Source organism: Trichechus manatus, unplaced genomic scaffold, assembly GCF_000243295.1.
Source record: "Trichechus manatus latirostris isolate Lorelei unplaced genomic scaffold, TriManLat1.0 scaffold00011, whole genome shotgun sequence".
In the NCBI taxonomy this organism is placed as follows: Eukaryota; Metazoa; Chordata; class Mammalia; order Sirenia; family Trichechidae; genus Trichechus; species Trichechus manatus.
In genome coordinates this window covers 32,367,818-32,389,561 of record NW_004443947.1, presented here as the reverse complement: position 1 = coordinate 32,389,561, position 21,744 = coordinate 32,367,818, and the positions used below count along the sequence as shown (strand labels likewise).

General features: G+C 40.6%; 1 protein-coding gene across 1 annotated transcript in view; it reads right to left on the bottom strand.

Moving 5' to 3' along the window:
- Positions 1–16,313: 16,313 nt before the first annotated feature.
- SLC36A2 (solute carrier family 36 member 2) overlaps positions 16,314–21,744 on the bottom strand; it is a 59,171-nt gene continuing 53,740 nt past the window's right edge. The window contains exon 10 of the mRNA XM_004371324.2: positions 16,314–16,618. Coding sequence (XP_004371381.1) covers positions 16,314–16,618 — 305 coding nt within the window. The remainder of the gene's footprint in view (positions 16,619–21,744) is intronic.

Genomic DNA, 21,744 nt, shown 5'->3' with positions numbered 1-21,744 from the left:
AGATTGTTCATTCAGTGTTTCAGCTTGAGAAGTTAGGAAAGGATCTAATACTTTATTTGGTTGGGTTGCTGAAGCATGGATTATGAGGTGGCCTACCCTAAAGCAACTTGAAGTACCAGACCTGCCTTTATATATTGTAGAATAAGGTATCCAAAAGCTTAGGGAAATTGGTATGCTAGAGTGGATTTATCAGGTTAGACCCACAGACCCACACATGGAGTGCCCAGAGGACACACCTTTTACAACAGCTGTGAGGAACAAATTTGTGAATGGAGCTCCAGCATCCTTGAAGACTGCTGTGATTGCTATATTATATAAGTCAGATTTGACAGTGGGAACTACCTTAACTGAATTAAGACACCTAACTACAATGGGGCTGATTGGACCCCGTGGTAATAGGGGCCAAGCGGCTGCACTCAGTCAACAAAGATAAGGTGGGTGTGCTTACAGTAATGGACAGCAGAGTCAAAGCATTAATCAGAATAACCTGACTCGTATGGACTTATGGTGTTGGCTACTTAGTCGTGTTGTTCCTAGGAGTGAAATAGATAGCAAATCTACTATTTACTTGAGCTGTACAAACGGATGAATTCTAGGTCAGGTGAAGAGCGGTCTAACTTGAATCACCAGAATAGAGAGTCACGGTCCCTCAATCAATTCCAGATTCGAGTGAGTTTAAACACCCACAACCCCTTGAAGGAAGGGGAGGCCAGGTCCCCTTGCAGAAGGACTCCAATACACTTCCAAAAATTTTTACTGTTAATCTTTCTCCCAGTCTTCCCTGTTAATCTTTATTCCAGAGATCTATGGCCTTTTATGAGAGTGACAGTTCATTGGGGAAAGGGAAATAATCAGACTTTTTGGGGATTACTGGATACTGGCTCTGAGCTGACACTAATTCCAGGAGATGCAAAATGTCACTGTGGCCCACCAGTCAGAGTGGGGGCATATGGAGGTCAGGTTATTAATGGAGTCTTGGCTCATGTCCATCTCGCAGTAGTTCTGGTGTGTCCCCAAACCCATCCTGTAGTGCTTTCCCCAGTTCCAGAATGCATAATTGGAATAGATACACTCAGCAACTGGCAGAACCCCCACACTGGATCCCTGACAAATAGAGTAAGGACTATTATGGTAGGAAAAGCCAAGTGGAAGCCATTAGAACTGCCCCTACCTAGAAAGATAGTAAACCAAAAGCAATACAGCATTCCTGGAGGGATTACAGAGATTACTGCCACCAGCAAGGACTTGAAGGATGCAGAGGTGGTGATTCCCACCACATCCCCATTCAACTTGCCTATTTGGCCTGTGCAAAAAACAGATGGATCTTGGAGAATGACAGTAGATTATCAAAAACTTAGCCAGGTGGTGACTCCAACTGCAGCTGCTGTTCCAGATGTAGTTTCATTGTTTGAGCAAATTAATACATCTCCTGGTACCTGGTATGCAGCTGTTGATCTGGCTAATGGCTTTTTCTCCATATCTGTTTCAAAGGACCACCAGAAGCAGTTTGCCAACAATATACGTTCAGTTGCCTACCTCAGGGCTACAACAACTCTCCAACCCTTTGTCATAATTTAGTCCACAGGGAACTTGATTACCTTTCCCTTCCACAAGACGTCACACTGGTCCATTACATTGATGACATCATGCTGATTGGACCTAGTAAGGAAGAAGTGTCAATGACTCTGGACTTACTGGTAAAACACTTGTGTGCTAGAGTGTGGGAAATTAATCCCACAAAAATTTAGGGACCTTCCACCTCAGTGAAATTTCTAGACGTCCAGTGGGGTGGGGCATATCGAGACATTCCTTCTAAAGTGAAGGATAAGTTATTGCATCTGGCTTCTCCGACAGCTAAAAAGGAGACACAGCACCTAGTGGGCCTCTTTGGATTTTGGCGGCAACATATTCCTCATTTGGGTGTGCTACTCTGGCCTATTTATCCAGTGACTTGAAAAGCTGCTAGTTTTGAGTGGGGCCCAGAACAAGAGAAGGCTCTGCAACAGGTTCAGGCTGCTGTGCAAGCCGCTCTGCCACTTGGGCCATATGATCCAGCTGATCCAATGGTGCTTGAGGTGTCAGTGGCAGATAGAGATGCTGTTTGGAGTCTTTGGCAGGCCCCTATTGGTGAATCACAGCGCAGACTCCTAGGATTTTGGAGCAAAGCCTTGCCATCCTCTGCAGATAACTACTCTCCTTTTGAGAAACAACTTTTGGCTTGTTACTGGGCCTTAGTAGAGACTGAACGCTTAACCATGGAACACCAAGTCACCATGCGGCCTGAACTGCCCATCATGAACTGGATGTTGTCTGACCCACAGAGTCATAAAGTTGGATGTGCACAGCAGCACTCCATCATTAAATGGAAGTGGTATATATGAGATCGGGCCTGAGTAGGACCTGAAGGCACAAGTAAGTTGCATGAGGAAGTGGCCAAATGCTGATGGTCTCCACTCCTGTCACATTACCTTCCATCTCCCAGTCTGCACCTTTGGCCTCATGGGGAGTTCCTTATGATTAGTTGACTGAATAAGAGAAAACTTGTGCCTGGTTTACAGATGGTTCTGCACGATATGCAGGTACCACTCGAAAGTGGGCAGCAGCAGCACTATAGCCCCTTTCTGGGACCTCCCTGAAGGACAGTGGTGAAGGGAAATCCTCTCAATGGGCAGAACTTTGAGCAGTGCAGCACGTTGTTCACTTTGCTTGGAAGGAAAAATGGCCAGATGTGTGATTATATACTGATTCATGGGCTGTGGCCAATGGTTTGACTGGATGGTCAGGGACTTGGAAGGAACATGATTGGAAAATTGGAGGCAAGGATTTATGGGGAAGAGGTATGTAGATAGACCTCTCTGAATGGGCCAAAGAAGTGAAGATATTTGTGTCTCATGTGAATGCTCACCAAAGGATGACCTCAGCAGAGGATGATTTTAACAATCAAGTGGGTAGGATGATGCGTTCTGTGGATACCAGTCATCCTCTTTCCCCAGCTACTCCTGTCATTGCTCAATGGGCTCATAAACGAAGTGGCCATGGTGGCAGGGATGGAGGTTATTCATGGGCCTGGCAACATGGACTTCCACTCACCAAGGCTGACTTGGCTACAGCCAATGATGAGTGCCCAATTTGCCAGTAGCAGAGACCAATGCTGAGTCCCTGATATGGCACCATCTCTCAAGGTGATCAGCCAGCAACCTGGTGGCAAGTTGATTACACTGGACCACTTTCATCATGGAAAGGGCAGCATTTTGTCCTTACTGGAATAAACACTCTGGATATGGATTTGCCTTCCCTGCATGCAATGCTTCTGCCAAGACTACCATCTGTGGACTTACAGAATGCCTTATCTACTGTCATGGTATCCCACACAGCATTGCCTTATATCAAGAGACTTACTTCACAGCAAATGAACTGCAGCAGGGGGCCCATACTCATGGAATTCACTGGTCTTCCATGTTCCCGATCATCCTGAAGCAGCTGGCTTGATAGAACAATGGAATGGCCTTCTATAGACACAATTATGGTGCCAGCTAGGTGGTAATACCTTGCAGGGTTGGGACAGTGTTCTCCAGGAGCCTGTATATGCTCTAAACCAGCCTCCAATATATGGTGCTGTTTCTCCCATAGCCAGGATTCATGGGTTCAGGAATCAAGGGGTAGAAATGGGAGTGACACCACTCACTATTACCCTTAGTGACCCACTTGCAAAATGTTTGCTTCCTGTCCCTGCGACCTTATGCTCTGCAGGCCTAGAGGTCTTAGTTCCAAAGGGAGGAATGCTCCCACCTGGAGACACATCACTGATTCCATTGAGCTGGAAGCTAAGAATGCTGCCTGGCCACTTTGGGCTCCTTATGCCTCTGGATCAACAGGCAAAGAAGGGAGTTACCATACTGGCTGGTGTGATTGATCCTGATTACCAAGAGGATATTGGACTGATGTTACATAATGGAGGTAAAGAAAAGTATGTCTGGAATGCAGGAGATTCCTTAGTGCGTCTCTTAAGTACTACCATGCCTTGTGATTAAAGTCAATGGAAAACTACAGCAACCTAATTCTGCCATGACTGCTAATGACCCAGACCTTTTGGGAATGAAGGTTTGGGTCACCCACTAGGCAAAGAACCACGACCAGCCGAGGTGCCTGCTGAGGGCAAAGGGAATACGGAATGAGTGGTAGAAGAAGGTAGTTCTAAAATACCAGTTACAGCCACGTGACCAGTTGCAGAAATGGAGACTGTAATTGTGATGAGTATTTCTGCTTTGTATGTGTGCATCAGATATTTTTGTTTCCTTCACTTATAAAATATAAGATGTAAACGGAGCTAGTGTGCTTTTGATTGTATGCGTGTTAGTTGTATCATGTTAGGCACAAGTATAACCTTCTAATTGTCTTTATTCAGAGATTATGTATGGTTTAAGGCATATGTACATGTGCCAGGTTGACAAGTGGTGGACTGTGATGGTTAAGATTGTGTGTCAACTTGGCTGGGCCATGATTCTCAGTGTTTATTTGTCATCACTCCCATGATTGAATATGCTGTGAGTAGCCAATCAGTGAAAAGGGAGTTTCCTTGGGGGTGTGGCCTACATCTGAATATAAGCAGATGTTCTGGCTTTTTGCTCGCTCTGGATCCTGCAGCTGCCTCCTGTTCATCTGACCTCCAGTTCTTGGGACTTTAACTATCAGCTTATCTGCTGATCCTGGGATTCATCAGTCTTCACAGCCTATGAGTGGAGTCCTGCTTTACAACCTGCTGATCCTGGGTCCTCCAGTCCCTGTGGCTACATGAATCGGGAGAAGCCTCTATCCTAATCCACGGACTTGAGACGTTCCAGCCTCTACAATTGCGTGAGCTGTTTCTTTGATATAAATCTCTCTCTGTATATATTTATACGCTTTACTGGTTTTGCTTCTCTAGAGAACCCAGCCTAAGACAGGAGGGTTTTAAGGCATGTATGTGTGTTTACATTTACTCGTCTTTATATAGTCTGCAAGCATTTATTCCCAGTTGGAAATCATTGTTTACTTTTGTCTATTTTTTTAATGCAAAATTTTAAAAGATTGATCAATCCTTTTTCACTTTGGTTTTTGGTTTCATATAGATAAAATTTTACTACCTCAAGATTATAAAATATTTACTTAAATTATGCTTTATTTTTTAACAACCATTAATTTTTTTGCCTTTAAATATTTAATTTTTAATTCTTAACAGAATCCTGGCTCTTCCACTTATTATCTGTATGGTTTGGCCAAATTATTCGCCTTTCTGTACCTTATTTTCTCATCTGTAAAATAGGTATAATAGAATACCAATCTCAGAGGATTGTTAGGAAGATTAAATGAGTTAATATGTGTACAGCATTTAGAACAGTGCTTAGCATCTAGCAAGCACCCAAAAAGTGTTGTTGATGTTGTTAATCCATTTTCCAAATGGCTAATTGGTTTTCCCAACACCATTTCTTGAATAATCCTTTCCTTTCTCATTTATTTGAAAAGTTGCCTTCATTATAAAATATATTCTTCTATATGCTTGGGTCTAGAGCAGCCCTGGTGGCACAGTGGTTAAAGTGCTTGGCTGCTAATAGAAATGTCGGCAATTTGAACCCACCAGCTGCTCTGCAGAAAAAGATGTCTGCCTCTGTAAAGATTTACAGTCTTGGAAACCCTACGGGGCAGTTCTACTCTGTCCTATAGGGTTGCTATGAGTCGGAGTCAACATGACAGCAATGTCTTTGGTTTTGGTTTTGCTTGGGTCTGTTTTTGTATTCTCTTTTCCCACTGATTAGTATTTTCTTGTGCCAGTACCAAACTGTTTTAATTACTGTAGCTATGTAATACACTTGATATATGATAAGGAAGGTCCACTCTCCCTACCCACCTCTTTCATAATTTTCTTTTCTACATTCTTCTAGATGAGTTTAAGAATCTGCTAAATCCTGTGATCAATTTTATTGAGATTAAGTTAAATTAATAGATTAAATTGGGCAAAATGAATATATTTACAATACTGAGTTTTCCCATCTAAAGAACGATATGAGCCTTTGTTTATGCAAGTCTTGATTTATGCCTCTCAGTAGAGTTTTATTTTCTTTGTATAGATACAGCACATGTCTTTTTCAATCAGTTCCTAGCATCATGGATTGAATTAAGTCCCCCCAAAAATGTGTGTCAATTTGGGTAGGCCATAATTCCCAGTATTGCGTGGTTGTCCTCCATTTTGTGATTGTAATTTTATGTTAAAGAGGATTAGGGTGGGATTGTAACAGCCTTACTAAGGTCCTCATCCATGATCCAATGTAAAGGGAGTTTTCCTGGGGTGTGGCCTGTACCACCTTTAATCTTACAAGAGATAAAAGGAAAAGGAAGCAAGCAGAAAGTTGGGGACCTCATATCACCAAGAAAGCAGTGCCGGGAGCAGAGCACATCCTTTGGACACAGAGTTCCTGTGCGGAGAAGCTCCTAGTCCAGGGGAAGATTGATGAGAAGGCTGACAGAGAGAGAAAGACTTCCTCTGGAGCTGATGCCATGAATTTGAACTTTTAGCCTACTTTACTATGAAGAAATAAATTTCTCTTATTAAAGCCGTCCCCTTGTGGTATTTCTGTTATAGCAGCAATAGATGACTAAGACACCTAGGTACTTTTGTTTTCTATTGCTATTGTGTATGGGATTTCCACCCATCCTCATTTTATTTTCTGAGTGTTATTAGTATATAGGAAAGATAATGATTTTGCATATCTATCTTGTTGCTGCCCACTTTAAAACCCAACTTGTTGCCGTCAAGTTGATTTTGACTCATAGTGACCCTATAGGACAGAGTAGAACTGCCCGATAGGGTTTCCAAGGAGTGGCTGGTGGATTCCAACTGCTGATCTTTTGGTTAGCAAGCTCTTAACTACTGTGCCACCAGGGCTCACTTTACTGACTTCTTTTATTTTGAATTGCAGGTTAATATGCGTACAGAGTTCCTGCTTTGAAGTTGGGTATATATCTAGGACTGGAATTGCTGGGTCACATACTAATCCCATGTTTAACTTTTGAGCAACCTGAACATATATATATATTTATTTATTTATATGTTAATTATATATATAAATTGTATATATAGTTATATATGTATAATTTATATATATATATATATATATATTTAACAATTTTTTAACAGTTGATTCTCTTGAGCTTTCCAGGCAAATAATATTTATTTCTTTCTAAAATTCATACCTCATTTTTTTTAGCATTTATAGCATAGTGACATTAAACGTCCTTTTCTTGTTTCACACTTTGCTCAAATTGCTTTTAGTGTTGTGCTGTTAACTAGGATGCTGTCTCTGAGGCCATCTTCTTCTTCCTCAAATTATGGGAAGGAAGGTTTCTTGTATTTTTATTATACTAAGAGTTTTCTTTGAAGATTAGGATAGTATGGTGAAATTCTATTAATGCTTTTCCAGAGTCTATCAACGACCAGTTTTTCTTCCTTGATTTCAAGTGTCGTCTGTGGTAATGATTTGTTGGTGTAGAATCATTTTTGCATTCATAGGGAGAGCTCCATTGCGTATTATTCTTTTAATATGCTGCCAGAATCTATTTTATGTAGGGTGTTTGCATTTATATTTATGTTTGGGTAATAGTTTTTGTTGTGTGTTGTCAGATTTTCATATCAGAATCAGGACACCTTTGTGTTAAAAATAGTGTTATTGTTGTTGCTATTTGTATGCTGGTATGTTATTTCTATGCCCTGGAAGAGTTTAAACAGCATCAGGCAGGTTGTCAAGAGCATCCTGTTTCACTTCAGACTCACCATACAACCTTCAGAAATGCTATCTTTATTTCATAGTTGATTTCGTATTTATAAAGACTGGACGTGGAATTTCTCATTTAAAAAATTCCCAACCCATTGGACACATTTTTCCTATATTTCACTTTGACCAAAGGTCTGTCTTGGGCTCTACGACATTAGTGAAGAGCTTTGGTCCACAAGTATCTTCGCGCCCTGGACTCAGCGTCACTACAGGCGTGATCATTAGCGAGTTACCTAATATCTGAGTCATATCCTCATCTGAAAGTGGTGACAATGACAGTATTTACCTAATAGGGTCATTGTGTTAAATAAGACAATCCCATGCAAAGCACTTAATAAGTGCTCATTGAGGGAAGGGAGAAAGGGGTTTCTATGATCCTTGATTCACAGCAAGCACCAAAAATTAAGGAAACAATGAGTTAAATGGGGCGGGGAGGGGAAGCCTTAGAGGTGGGTGTGTGTATAAAACAAAACAACAGTACCAAACAACTTAAATTTTTTTCTTTTAATTTTTAATATCTCCACCAGTCAAACATGATTCTCTAGTGTTGCTGATGACTATTAATGATTCTCTGTAGTTTGCTCAGTTACATTAATGTTGCTGAATTAATTTTTTAAAATAATATTTTATTGTGTTTTTGGTGAAAATTTACACAGCAAATTAGGTTCCAATTTAACAATTTTCTACACAGACTGTTTAGGACCTTCGTTACATTTTTCACAGTCTATCAACATTCTCATTGTTTCCATTCTGGTTGTTCCGTTTCCAGTAATCTAGTTTCCCTGCCCCCTTGTCTTCTCATCTTTGCTTTAGAGTAAATTTTCATAGTATTCTGTTATGATTCTTTTAATTTCAGTTGGGTCTGTTGTGATACTGCCCATCTCATTTCTTATTCAGGTTATTTGCTTCCTCTCCTGTTTTTCTTATGTCAGTTTGGCCAATGGTGAATCGATTTTGTTCACCTTTTCAAAGAACCAGCTTTTGGTCTTGTTAACTCTGAATTGTTTTTCTATTCTCTATTTCATTTAATTCTGCTCCAATTCTTATTATTTCCTTTCCTGTGGCACCTGAGGGCTACTTTTGCTGCTTTCTTTCTACTTGTTCCAGTTGTAGGGTTAATGTTTTGGTTTTGGCCCTTTCTTCTTTTTGGATGTGTGCATTTATTGCTATAAACTGACCTCTGAGCACTGCTTTTGCTGTGTCCCAAAGGTTCTGGTACGATGTGTTTTCATTCTTGTTTGATTCTATGAATTTCTTTATTCCATCCTTAATTTCTTCTATAACCCAGTAGTTTTTCAGCAAGGTGTTGTTCAGTTTCCATGTGTTTGATTTTTTTTTTCCTTGCTTTTTCTGTTATTGATTTCTACTTTTATGGCTTTATGGTCAGAAAAGATGCTTTGTAATATTTTGATGCTTTGGGATTGCTTTATGGCCTAATATGTGGTCTATTCCGGAGAATGTTCCATGTGCGTTGGAAAAGAAAGTATACTTGGCTGCTGCTGGGTGGAGTGTTCAGTATATGTCTATGAGATCAAGTTGGTTGATTGTGGCATTTAGGTCTTCCGTGTCTTTATTGAGCTTCTTTCTGGATGTTCTGTCCTTCACCGAAAGTGGTGTGTTGAAGTCTCCTACTATTATTGTGGAGCTGTCTATCTCTCTTTTCAGTGCTGTTAGAGTTTGTTTTATGTATTTTGGAGCCCTGTCATTGGGTGCATAAATATTTATTATGGTTATGTCGTCCTGGTGCATTGACCCTTTAATTATTATATAGTGTCCTTCCTTATCCTTTGTGGTGGATTTTACTTTAAAGTCTATTTTGTCAGAGATTAGTATTGCCACTCCTGCTCTTTTTTCAGTGTTGTTTGCTTGATATATTTTTTTCCATCCTTTGAGTTTTAGTTTGTTTGTGTCTTTAAGTTTAAGACGAGTCTCTTGTAGGCAGCATATAGACGGATCATGTTTTTTTTTTTTTTTTAATCCATTCTGCCACTTTCTGTCTCTTTATTGGTGCATTTAGTCCATTTACATTCAGCATAGTTATTGATAGGTATGAGTTTAGTGCTGTCATTTTGATGTCTTTTTTGTGTGTTGTTGAGAGTTTCTTTGCTCCACTTAATTTTCTGTGCTGAGTCGATATTCTTTTTGTATTTTCTTTTCATCTTTTTCATTGTTGTTGATTTTGTATTTGCTAAGTCTTTATGTTTTTCTTGTCTTTTATTTTGATGTGTAGGATTGTTAGTTTCCTTTGCGATTACCTTAGTATTTACCTCTATTTTTCTAAGTTTAAACCAATCTTTTATTTCTTCATACCGCCTTGACTTCCTCTCCATATGAACGATCTATGACTACATTTTTTAGTTCCTGTTTTTTGTTTTAATGTTGTCCTCTATTGCATATTGAAATCTGTTTCCCTATTTTCAGTGTTTTAGCTTCGATTTATTTTCGTGACTTCCCTATCTGGGTTGATATCTGGTTTCTCTGTCCTGTGTCTAGTCTTGGGTTGTTATCTGATGTTACTGATTTTCTAAGCAGAAGGCTCCCTTTAGTATTTCTTGTAATTTTGGTTTGGTTTTTGCAAATTCCCTAAACTTCTGTTTATCTGGAAATGCCCTAATTTTGCCATCATATTTGAGAGACAGTTTTGGTGCATATATAATTCTTGGCTGGCAATTTTTTTCCTTCAGGGCTTTATATACGTCATCCCATTGCCTTCTTGCCCGCGTGGTTTCTGCCGAATAGTCCGAGCTTAGTCTTATCGACTCTGCTTTGTAGATGACTTTTCTTTTATCCCTAGCAGCTCTTAAAATTCTCTCTTTATATTTGATTTTGGCAAGTTTGATTATAATATGTCTTGGTGACTTTCTTTTGGGGGTTTAGAGTAAATTTTGACCATTTGGCCTCATACAGATGATTTTTTAAAGGGGTACAGTACTCATGGGTGATATTCTTTACTTCATGAGCCAATCTATTATTTAGCTAAAAGGTGACCTCAGGGACTAGTTTTGGTTCAAAGTTTAAAGAGTATCTCAGGGCGATAGTCTTGCGGAGTTCTCTAGTCTCAACTGGTCCAATAAGTCTGAACTTTTAAAGAATTTGAGTTCTGTTCCACATTTTTTTCCCATTCTATAGGGATCCATCTATTATGTCCCTGATCAGAACGATTGGCCGTGGTAGCCAGGCACCATCTAGTTCTTCTGGTCTCAGGGTAGCTGAGGTCATGGTTCGTGTAGACTTATTAGTCCTGTAGACTAGTTTCTTCTCTGAGTCTCTGGTCTCCTTCTTTCTCTTTTACTCCAGATGAGTAGAGATCAATAATTGTATCTTAGACGGCTGCTCACAAGGTTTTAAGACCCCAGACGCTACTCACCAAACTAGAATGTAGAATATAAACTTTATGAATTATGCCAATTGACTGAGTTGCCCCATGAAACTGTGGTCCTAAGCCTTCAAACACTGTAAAACAATCCCATGAGGTGTTGGGTTAAGTCTAGGAAGTTCCCTAACTGTGCCTCCTGTGTGCTTTATTGTACGTATGAATATGTATGCATGTATACATATACATATATATACATATACACATATATACATCTATATATGCACACATATACATACCTATAAACATGTATGCATACATACATATGTAACCACACATATCCTTTTTGGTTGTTGTTGCAAAATTGTATATGTCATAGCATTTACTAAAAAGGTCCTTTTTTCTTGAGTATTCCTTAGTAACATCATTTACCTTGTTCAAGCTGTGCACACTTCACCTACATTCGGTGTTACCTTTCCCATCACCAAAAATAACAAGTGTCTACTATCTAGAGGGAGATTCCACCCTTCCCCCATCCCTGGTAACCACCAATGATTGTTGGTTTCTGTACATATACCTATTCTAGCTAAATTTATTTATTTTTTCCAAGATGTAACATTGGCCAGACTGGTCCAAATGTTAAGATTAACTTGATCATCTTACACGGTAGGGGCTTATCCTTGGAGAATGAGCATGAATATATTATTATTATTTTTATTGTGGTAAAATATATGTAACATAAAACTGCCATTCTAATCTTTTTTTAAGTGTACAGTCCAGTGGCATTAATTATATTCACAATGTTGTGCAACCATCCCTACTATTTGTTTCCAAAACTGTTCCATCATCCCAAACAGGAACTCAGTACCCCTTAAGCAATAACTCTCCATTTCCCCTCCCTGCCGTCCATGGTAACCACTAATCTACTTTTTGTCTCTGTGTACTTGCCTATTCTAGATATTTCGTGTACAGTATTTTTTACACAAATAACATGCACCTTTTACGTTTGCCTGCCAACCACACCCTCCCCCACGAGGTATTTTTGTAAGTGCCGCTATGCCAATTTTTTTTTACATTTCTGTAAAAAAAAAAAAAAAATAGCATAGCACACTTACAAAAATACCTTGTAGGAGGAGGGCGCAGTTGGCAAACAAACGTAGAAGGCGTGCATTGTTTGCTAAAAATACGGTAGGTGGGGTCATTGGATATTTGTCCTTTAGTGTCTGACTTATTTCACTCAGCATGTTTCCAGGGTTTATCCATGTTGTAGCACGTATTAGTACTTCATTTTTGTTGCGTGTATATATGTATATATATATATATATGTATATATACATATATACACTATGTTCTGTTTATTCATTCACCTGTTGATAGACGCTTGGATTTTTTTCCACCTTTTGGCTATTGTGAATAATGCTGCAATGAACACTGGTGTACAAATATCTGTTTGAGTCCCTGCTTTCAAGTCTTTTGGGTATATATCTAGGAGTGGGATTGCTGGCTCATATACTAATTCCATGTTTAACTTTTGAGGAACCTTAACATACATATATATTTTAATGGAGAAGGCAACTTTAAACTTAGCAAGGATGGGTAGGCTGATAGTGGAGCTGGGTGGGAAAGAAATGATCAGAGAGGAAGACCACTTTGCCAAGGCTCTGAACAAATCAGTGGAAATCTTTTGGGTCTGCTGATGAAACAGAGGCTTTCAGGGTAGAAATGATGACCCACCCCTCTGAAGAAGTGAACTGTGGACCATGACACAGGCCATGGAAGCCCCATCACCCCACAGGGACTTCTGCAGGCATGGGATCTTGACTACCAATGACCAGCTCTTCCACATCTAAGCTGGACCTATGCTCATGAAGTACCTTGTGGAAGTCCAACAGGTAGACAGAAACACACGAAATGAGTCTTCTACCTTGTTATTGGAGAAAGGCCTGGTGATCTACTTCTGAAAGATCACAACCATTGAAAACCCTATGGAGTGCAGTTCTACTCTGAAACACATGGGGCCGCCATGGGCCAGAATCAACTTGATGGTAACTGGTGACACCTTGCTATTGGCTCTGAAAGTAACATTCCAGAACAGACTAGGACTTGGGAATTGGGGCAGTTCCTTACTCCCACGCCACACCCATCTTCCCTAGATGTCCAGGGCTGCACAGGGAGATTGAGTGGATGAAAACAAGCAGGAAGGGGCTTTTTAAAAATATTCCCTTAAAACTGAAGCTGACTTGGGAGAGTAGCATCTGGGGTCTTAAAAGCTTACAAGCAGCCATCTAAAACACATCTATTGGTCCCATCACATTTGGAGCAAAGGAGAATGAAGGAAACCAAAGACACAAGGAAAATATTAGTCCAAAGGACTAATGGACCACAAGTACGACAGCCTCCACCAGCCTGAGCCCAGAAGAACTAGATGGTGCCTGGCTACCACCACTGACTGCTCTGACAGAGATCACAATAGAGGGTGCTGGACAGAGCGGGAGAAAAGTGTAGAACAAAATTCAAATTCACAAAAAAAGACCAGACTTACTGTTTTGACAGAGACTGGAGGAACCCCAAGACTGTGACCCCCAGACACTCTGCTAACTCAGAACTGAAGCTATTCCTGAAGTTCACCTTTCAGCCAAAGACTAGACAGGCCTATAAATAAACAGTAACACACGTGAGGAGCGTGTTTCTTTGTTCAATCAAGTATACGAGACCAAGTGGACAATACCTGCCCAAAAGGAAAAACAAGAAGGCAGGAAGCGTCAGGAAAACTAGACAAATGGACACAGGGAACCTGAGGTGGAAAGGGGGAGAGTGCTGACATGTTGCAGGGGTTGCAACCAATGTCACAAAACAATTTGTGTGTAAATTTCTGAATGAGAAACTAATTTGCTCTGTAAACTTTCACCTAAAGCACAATTAAAAACAAACCACCAAACAAAAAAACTGAAGCTGAAACAAGCATAGATTACTCCCAAAAACCACAGAAAGTATGATGAAAACCTTCCCCCCGCCCCGAGGACTATAGCTCTGCTTCAATATCTATTCAGTTGTCTAAGCACATTGTCACAATTTTAGTAATTTGGGGGGCAGGGGAGGAGCAGTCACCACTAGGAAGGTTGAGGTGGTGCCTTAGGTCGAGTGACCCTTTGTCACCAGCCAAGGTCAAACAGGAAGATAGACACTGAGATGTCAAAGCAGCAGGGCAGAGGGGAAGGAGGGCCAGACTCAGTGTTGAGAGATCCAAGTTCTACTCTAAATCCAGCTCAAATAGCACTACCTGTGGGACGCCTTCTCTGGTTCCCCAGAGCAATTGTCTTCTTGCTCTTATAAAGAAGTCACCGGGTAGCGCAAATTGTTAAGTGCTCTTTTACTGACTGTAAAGGCTGGTGGTTCAGTCCACCCAGATACGCCTTGGAGAAAGGCCTGGTGATGTGCTTCCAAAAAAATCAGCCACTGAAGACCTTATGGAGCACAGTTCTACTCTGACACACATAGGCTTGCCATGAGAGAATCGACTCCACAGCAACTGTTTTTTTTTTTTTTCCCGCTTATATTTTGTCCAATATTTACTTAATCATTCTTTCCCAATAGACATTGGACTAGCTCCTTGAGACGAGGATTCTTTTCTCATTCATCCATGTATCCCCTTCAGAGATGTATCAGTTAGCTTTTACTGCGCAGAAACCCCCAACATCTTATGGCATAAAACTAAAAACATTTATTATTTCTCACAATTCCATGGGTCATCTGGGCAATTCTTATGGTCTGGATCAGCTTGGCTGGGGCTGGAGAGTCTAGGATGCCTTCACTTATGTGTCTAGAAGTTGGCAGGCTGGTTGATCTAGGGGATGGGGTTCAACTGGGAAGATGTGTTTATGTTCCACATGGTTTCTCATCCTCCAGTAGGCTAATCTGGGCTTCTTCACTTGGTGGTCTTGGCTCCATAGAGCAGCAAGAGATGCATGTCCCGACGCACAAGCTGTTTCCAAACCTCTGCTGGCATCACGTTTACTAATGTCCCATTGACCAAAGCAAGTGAATGGCCAAGCCTAGCCAAGGGGTGGAGATATAGACTCCACCTCCTGATGAGAGGAGCTGCAAAGTCACATTGTCAAGGGGAATTTGTGGACATTTTTGCAAGGTACCACAGAGGCTTGCACCGTGCTTGTCTCACAGTAGGTAATCAAGATGTTTGTTGCAAGAATTAAGAGGTAAAATCTATTCAGATAATGTCAGTGCACCACCTTCCCTATCAGCACATCTACTTTCATGCCTCCTGTCCATCGTTGGGAACTTTGAACTGGATCAAAGCTTTATACAGTAATTTGGAAAGTTTATTACCCTTGGCTTAAATGTGATGGCTTCTTCCTGTGGGTTAGAGAGTCAGAGCTCTCATTGGAGTTCTTGGTCCTAACTATCTTGATGCTGGAGCTATGCACACATCTCATTGGGTTATAGATTCTGCCCCACCCCTAGTCATTGTTCTTTGAACAGATGGAAAGAGGGGAAACCCTTTGACCACCAAAGCATGGTTAGCCTTAGCTGGAGGCACCGCTCTCTGCCAGTCGCTGCCACTTGGTGCCTCCTAGTGGCTTCTTCTTGCATTGCCCCACTCAAGAAGCGAAATTCACCATTTGAATTGTCAAAAGTTTGACAGAATCGAGAACCTTCCATGGGAGAGCTCTCGACGTAGTGAAGTGCTAGAGATGAAAAGAAAAAACATTTTTTAAAAATTACCATTTATATCTTGTAGTTGGTGAGTCCCTGTTTTCACAGTGGCTTGGTCTAGAGAAAAGGTCGAGTAGCAAATAAAGATAATGCATATGACCAAAAAAACAAACCCACTGCCCCTGAGTCCAAGAAGCAGCTGGTGGATTCAAACTGCTGACCTTTTGGTTAAGCAGCCATAGTGCTTACCCACTGTACCACCAGCGCTCCAATGCATGTAAAAGGGATCTATATCATTAAGAAGCCCTGGTGGCACAATGGTTAAAGCGCTTGGCTGCTACCAAAATGTCTGCAGCTCAAACCCACCAGCTGCTCTGCAGGAGAAAGATGCGGCAGTCTGCTTCTGTAAAGATTTACAGCCCTGGAAACCCTACGGGGCAGTTCTCCTCTGTCCCAAAGGGTTGCTATGAGTTGGAATCAACGCAACGGCAGTGGGTTTGTTTTTTTGTTTATATTATTAAGAGTTAGGGGCAGGGGGGTGAGGAGCAGTGTTGTTCCCACTGAAGGAACATGGTGGAGTTGGGGAAGGTGAGAGAGTGTGCCGGCTGGATCAGCTCGTGGATGGCCTGGTAGGTCCCCGCCACAAAGCCCACAAAGCCCAGGATGCTGATCAGGGCGTCCTTGGTGATGGTGAAGGGGCTCATGCCCTCTGAGTAGTAGGTAGTGATCTCCAGGAGGGGCGGGATGACGAGGGCCAGGGCGCTGCCGCTCACGGAGCCCACCAGGGTGAGGACCAGGTCCAGGCGGGGGATGAGGATGGCTATGGAACCTACAGGAGATGATAGGAAATAGATAATCTCATGCTTAGCCAAGCTTTTAAAGTTTGTTTTTAAAATCCTTTTTTTTTAAAAAAAATAAAACATTTGTTTCTCATACAAATAGTACAGATATAAAGTAAAAGTTGAAAATCCTCTAATACCCTGGCTCATACTCCCTAGAGGTTACCCATAAAAATTTGGTGTGCCTACTTCCAGTCATTTTCCAAATATATATATTCATATAAATATATACCTATACATTAAAAAATATATATGTATATAGAATTATACTCTTATAATACTTGCTGTTTTCCCTTGCTTTCTTACCATGTCAATGTAGAGGTCTACTACTATCTTTCCAAATAGCTACATAATATTCCTTAGCAGGGCTGCATCATGATTTGGTAACTCATTCTCCCTTTGGGAGGCATTGAGGTTGTTACAATTCTTGATGATTACAAACAATAAGCATCCTTGTGTATTACTGCTAAACACATGAGGGGCTGTAGCCATAGATCAATTCCTACAGGTGGAATTGCTGAGTGAGAGAGTATGTACACTCTTAAAGTTGATATAAAATTAACAAAATGGGATTTTTTTAAAAAGAAGGAAACCCATCCAGATTATCCTTTTTAAAAGATAGGGATCCTTTTCTTCTTATTCATTGGTATGTCCCCTGCAATAAACATGAGACACGGGAGTCATTCAGTAAATATTTGTTGAACAAATTTACTACAAGTTTTGGAATATTGTTATGGTTTTTAGGTTAGCTAGATCTTTTCTACAAAACGGGCAGGGCAGTTTGGAGGGAAAATATTTATGTAGCTATGTGTTCCCCTGTCTCCCACAAGGGGGCAGTGTTTTCCATAATTAAAAGCTGAACTCATTCATTCATCAGTATTTATTAAGTGCTTACTTAATAAGGAACACTTAATAACAGTGCTGGGAACTCTCTTTTTTGTATTTCCTATTCATATTTTTATTCATATTTTTTAAACTTTTTAATTTTTTTTTTGTTGTTGAGAATATACACTGCAAAACATACACCAGTTCAACAGTTTCTACATGTACAACTCAATACCATTGATTACATTGTTAGAGTTGTGCAACCATTCTCACCCTCCTTTTCTGAATTGTTCCTCCCCCATTGACATAAACTCACTGCCCTCTAGGGTTCCTACCTAATCTTTCCAGTTGCTATTGAAAATTTCATGTTGTATAGCTAGTTCTTAAAAGAGCATAATGCTCAAGGTAGACTTCCTTTACTAGGTAAGCTAAACTACTGTTTCGTTTTAAGAAGACTTCAGGGATTTTTTTTTTTTCCCAGAAACCCTGGTTAAGAGCTATGGCTGCTAATGAAAAGGTCAGCAGTTCGAATCCACCAGACACTCCTTGGAAACACTATGTGGCAGTTCTACTCTGTCCTATGGGGGTCGCTGTGAGTCAGAATTGACTTGATGGCAATGGGTTTTTTGGTCAGGGATATTTTCAGTTTAAGGTTTAAAGATTATCTCGGGCAATAATTTCAGGGGTTCATCCACCTTCCATGGCTCCAGAGAGTCTGGAGTCCATTGAGAATTTGAAATTCTGTTCTACACTTTCCCCCTTTTGATCTGGATTCTTCTCTAGAATCTTTGCACAGAAAGTTCAGTAATGGTGGCTGGGTACCATCTAGTTCTTCTGGTCTCATGACAAAGGAGGCAGTTGTTCATGGAGGTAATTAGCCACACATTCCACTTCGTCCTCCTGTTCCTGACTCTCCTTCTTCCTCTGTTGCTCCAGGTGAATAGAGACCAATTGTGCCTTGGATGGTTGCTTGAAAGCTTTTAAGACCCCAGGCATTAAACAATGAACTAGGAGGTAGAACAGAAGCACTAAACACTAAGCAGGTAACTGGGATGTCCCATGACCCTAAACCTCCAAACCAAGGAATCAAATCATTCTATGAGGTGTTTGGTTGTATATAAGCAGCCTCAGCTGCTACGTTCTTTTTGGTCATTGTTGTAAATATGTCTATCACATAACGTTTGCCAATTCAACTTTTTACAGGTGTACAACTTACTGACAGCACTTATAATAATTGGCTGTGCAACCCTACACTTAATCAATGCAATCTTTCCATCACGGTAAATCTAAACTCAGTACTTCATAAGCAATAACCTCCTCTTTCCCTCTCCCTTCCACCCCTGGTACCACTAATAAACTTTGGTCTCTATACATTTGTCTTTTTATATAAGTGAGGTCACACAATATTTGTCCTTTGATGATTCATTTATTTCACTTAGCATAACGTCTTCAAACTCCATCCATATTGCAGCATGTATAAAGACTTCATTTCTCTTACTTGCTGAATAGTATTCCAATGTATGTATGCACGACATTTGTTTATCCATTCATCTGTTGATAGGCATTTAGTTTGTTTCCACATTTTGGCTATTGTGAATAATGCTGCAATGAACATTCGTGTACAAGTCTCTGTTTGAGTCTCTGCTTTTCAAGTCTTTTGGGTATATACCTAGGAATGGAATTGCTGGGTCATATGGTAGTTCTGTTTTTAGTTTTTTGAGGAACCACCACACTGTTCTCTCCAACGGCTGTACCATTTTGCGTTCCCACCAGCAATAAGGGTTCCTATTTCCCACATCATCCTTGCCAACATTTGTTATTTTCTGTTTTTTTAAAAAGTCTTAGCCATCCTAATGGAGTGAAATGTTATCTCATTTTGTGTTTTGTTTTGTTTTTAATTTTACTGTATTTTAGGTGAAAGTTTACGGTGCAAATTGTTTCTTATTTAAAAATTTATACACAAATTGTTTTGTGACATTGGTTGCAATCCCTGCAATGTGTTAGCACTCTTCCCCTTTTCCTTTACATCCCGAGTTCCCTGTGTCCATTCATCCAGGTTTCCTGTCCCTTCCTGCATTCTTATGTTTGCTTTTGGGCAGGCGTTGCCCATTTTTGGTCTCATGTACTTGATTGAACTAAGAAGCATGTTCCTCACATGTGTTATTGTTTTGCAGGACTGTCTAAAATTTGGCTGAAAGGTGGTGTTTGGGAGTGGCTTCAGTTCTGAGTTAGAGGGGTGTCTGGGGGCCCTAGTCTTACAGGTTTCTCTGGTCTCTGTCAGACCAGTAAGTCTGGTCTTTTTTCATGAATTTGAATTTTGTTCTACATTTTTCTCTCAATCTGTCCAGGACCTGCTATTGTGATCCCTGTCAGAGTGGTCGGTGGTGGTAGCTAGGCACCATCTAGTTCTTCTGAGCTCAGGCTGATGGAGACTGTGGTTCATTGGTCCCTTAGTCCTTTGGACTAATATTTTCCTTGTGCCTTTGGTTTTCTTCATTTTCCTTTGCTCCGAATGTGATGGGACCATTAGATGTATTTTAGAGGGCAAGCTTTTAAGACCCCAGACACTACTCACCAAAGTAGGATGTAGAACTTTTTCTTTATTAGCTATGTTATGCCAGTTGACCTAGATGTTCCTCAGGACCCTGGTCTGCAGCCTTCGGCCCCAGTAACTCAGTCCCTTAAGGTGTTTCTATGTGTCTAGGAAGCGTCTATGTCTTTGCCTTGATCAAGTTGTGCTGTCTTTCCCTTCACCAAAGTTAACACTTGTCTACTATCTAGTTGGAGCTCTGATGGCTCAGTGGTTAAGAGCTTGGCTGCTAACCAAAAGGTGGGCAGTTCGAATCCACCAGCCACTCCTTGGAAACCCTATGGGGCAGTTCTACTCTGTCCTATAGGGTTGCTGTGAGTTGGAATCACCTCCATGGCAATGATTATTGTCTAGTTAGTGATTTCCCCTCCCTACCACTCCCCTCCCTCATAATCATCAAAGATTGTTTTTTTCTGTGTGTAAACCTTTTCTTGAGTTTTTATAATAGTGATCTCGTACAATATTTGTTTTTTTTGTGATTGACTTATTTCACTCAGTATAATGCTCTTCAGATTCATCCATGTTGTGAGATGTATCACAGATACATCATAATTCTTTATCATTTCGTAGTATTCCATTGTGTGTAGGTACCATAGTTTGTTTATCCATTTATCTGCTGATGAGCACTTTTTGTTACTGTGGATAATGCTGCAAGAAACATGGGTATGCATATGTCTACGGCTCTTATTTCTCTAGAATATATTCCTAGGAGTGGGATTGCTGGATTGTATGGTATTTCTATTTCTAGCTTTTTAAGGGAGCTCTATCTCTTTTCCCAAAATGGTTGTACCATTTTATATTCCCACCGGCAGTGCATAAAAGTTTCAATCTCCCTGCAACCTCTCCAACATTTGTTACTTTCTTTTCTTTCTTATTAGTGCCAGTATTGTTGGGGTGAGATGGTCTCTCTTTGTAGTTTTGATCTGCATTTCTCTAACAGCTAATGATGGCGAGCATTTCCTCACGTGTCTGCCAGCTGCCTGAATGTCTTCTTTTGTAAAGTGTCTGTTCGTATCCGTTGTGCATTTTTTTAATTGGATTATTTGTCTTTTTGTTACTGAGGTGTTGAAGTAGTCTATAGATATTAGAGATTAGACTCTTGTAGGATATGTCGTAGCCAAAATTTTTTCCCCAGTCTGTATGTTCTCTTTTCACTCTTTTGGTGAAGTCTTTTGATAAGCCTTAGTGTTTAATTTTTAGGAGCTCCCAGTTATCTAGTTTATCTTCTGGTTTTTGTGTATTGTTAGTTATGGTTTGTATTGTATTTATGCCCTGTATTAGGGCCCCTAGTGTTGTCTCTATTTTTTGTTCTATGATCTTTATTGTTTTAGATTTTGTATGCAGGTCTTTGATCCATTTTGAGTTAGTTTTTCTGTATGGTGAGAGGTGTGGGTCCTGCTTCATTTTTATACAGATTGTTGTTGTTGTTGTTGTTAGGTGTCGTCGAGTCAGTTCCGACTCTTAGTGACCCAACGTACCACAGAAGGAAACACTGCCCAGTCCTGCGCCGTGCCCACAGTCACTGTTTACACTTCAGCCCATTGTTTCAGCCACTGTGTCAGTCTATCTCATTGAGGGGTCTTCCTCCTTTTTGCTGACTCTGTACTTTACCAAGTATAATGTCCTTCTCTAGGGACTGATCCCTCCTGACAACATGTCCAACGTATGTAAGACGTAGTCTCGCCATCCTTGCTTCTAAGG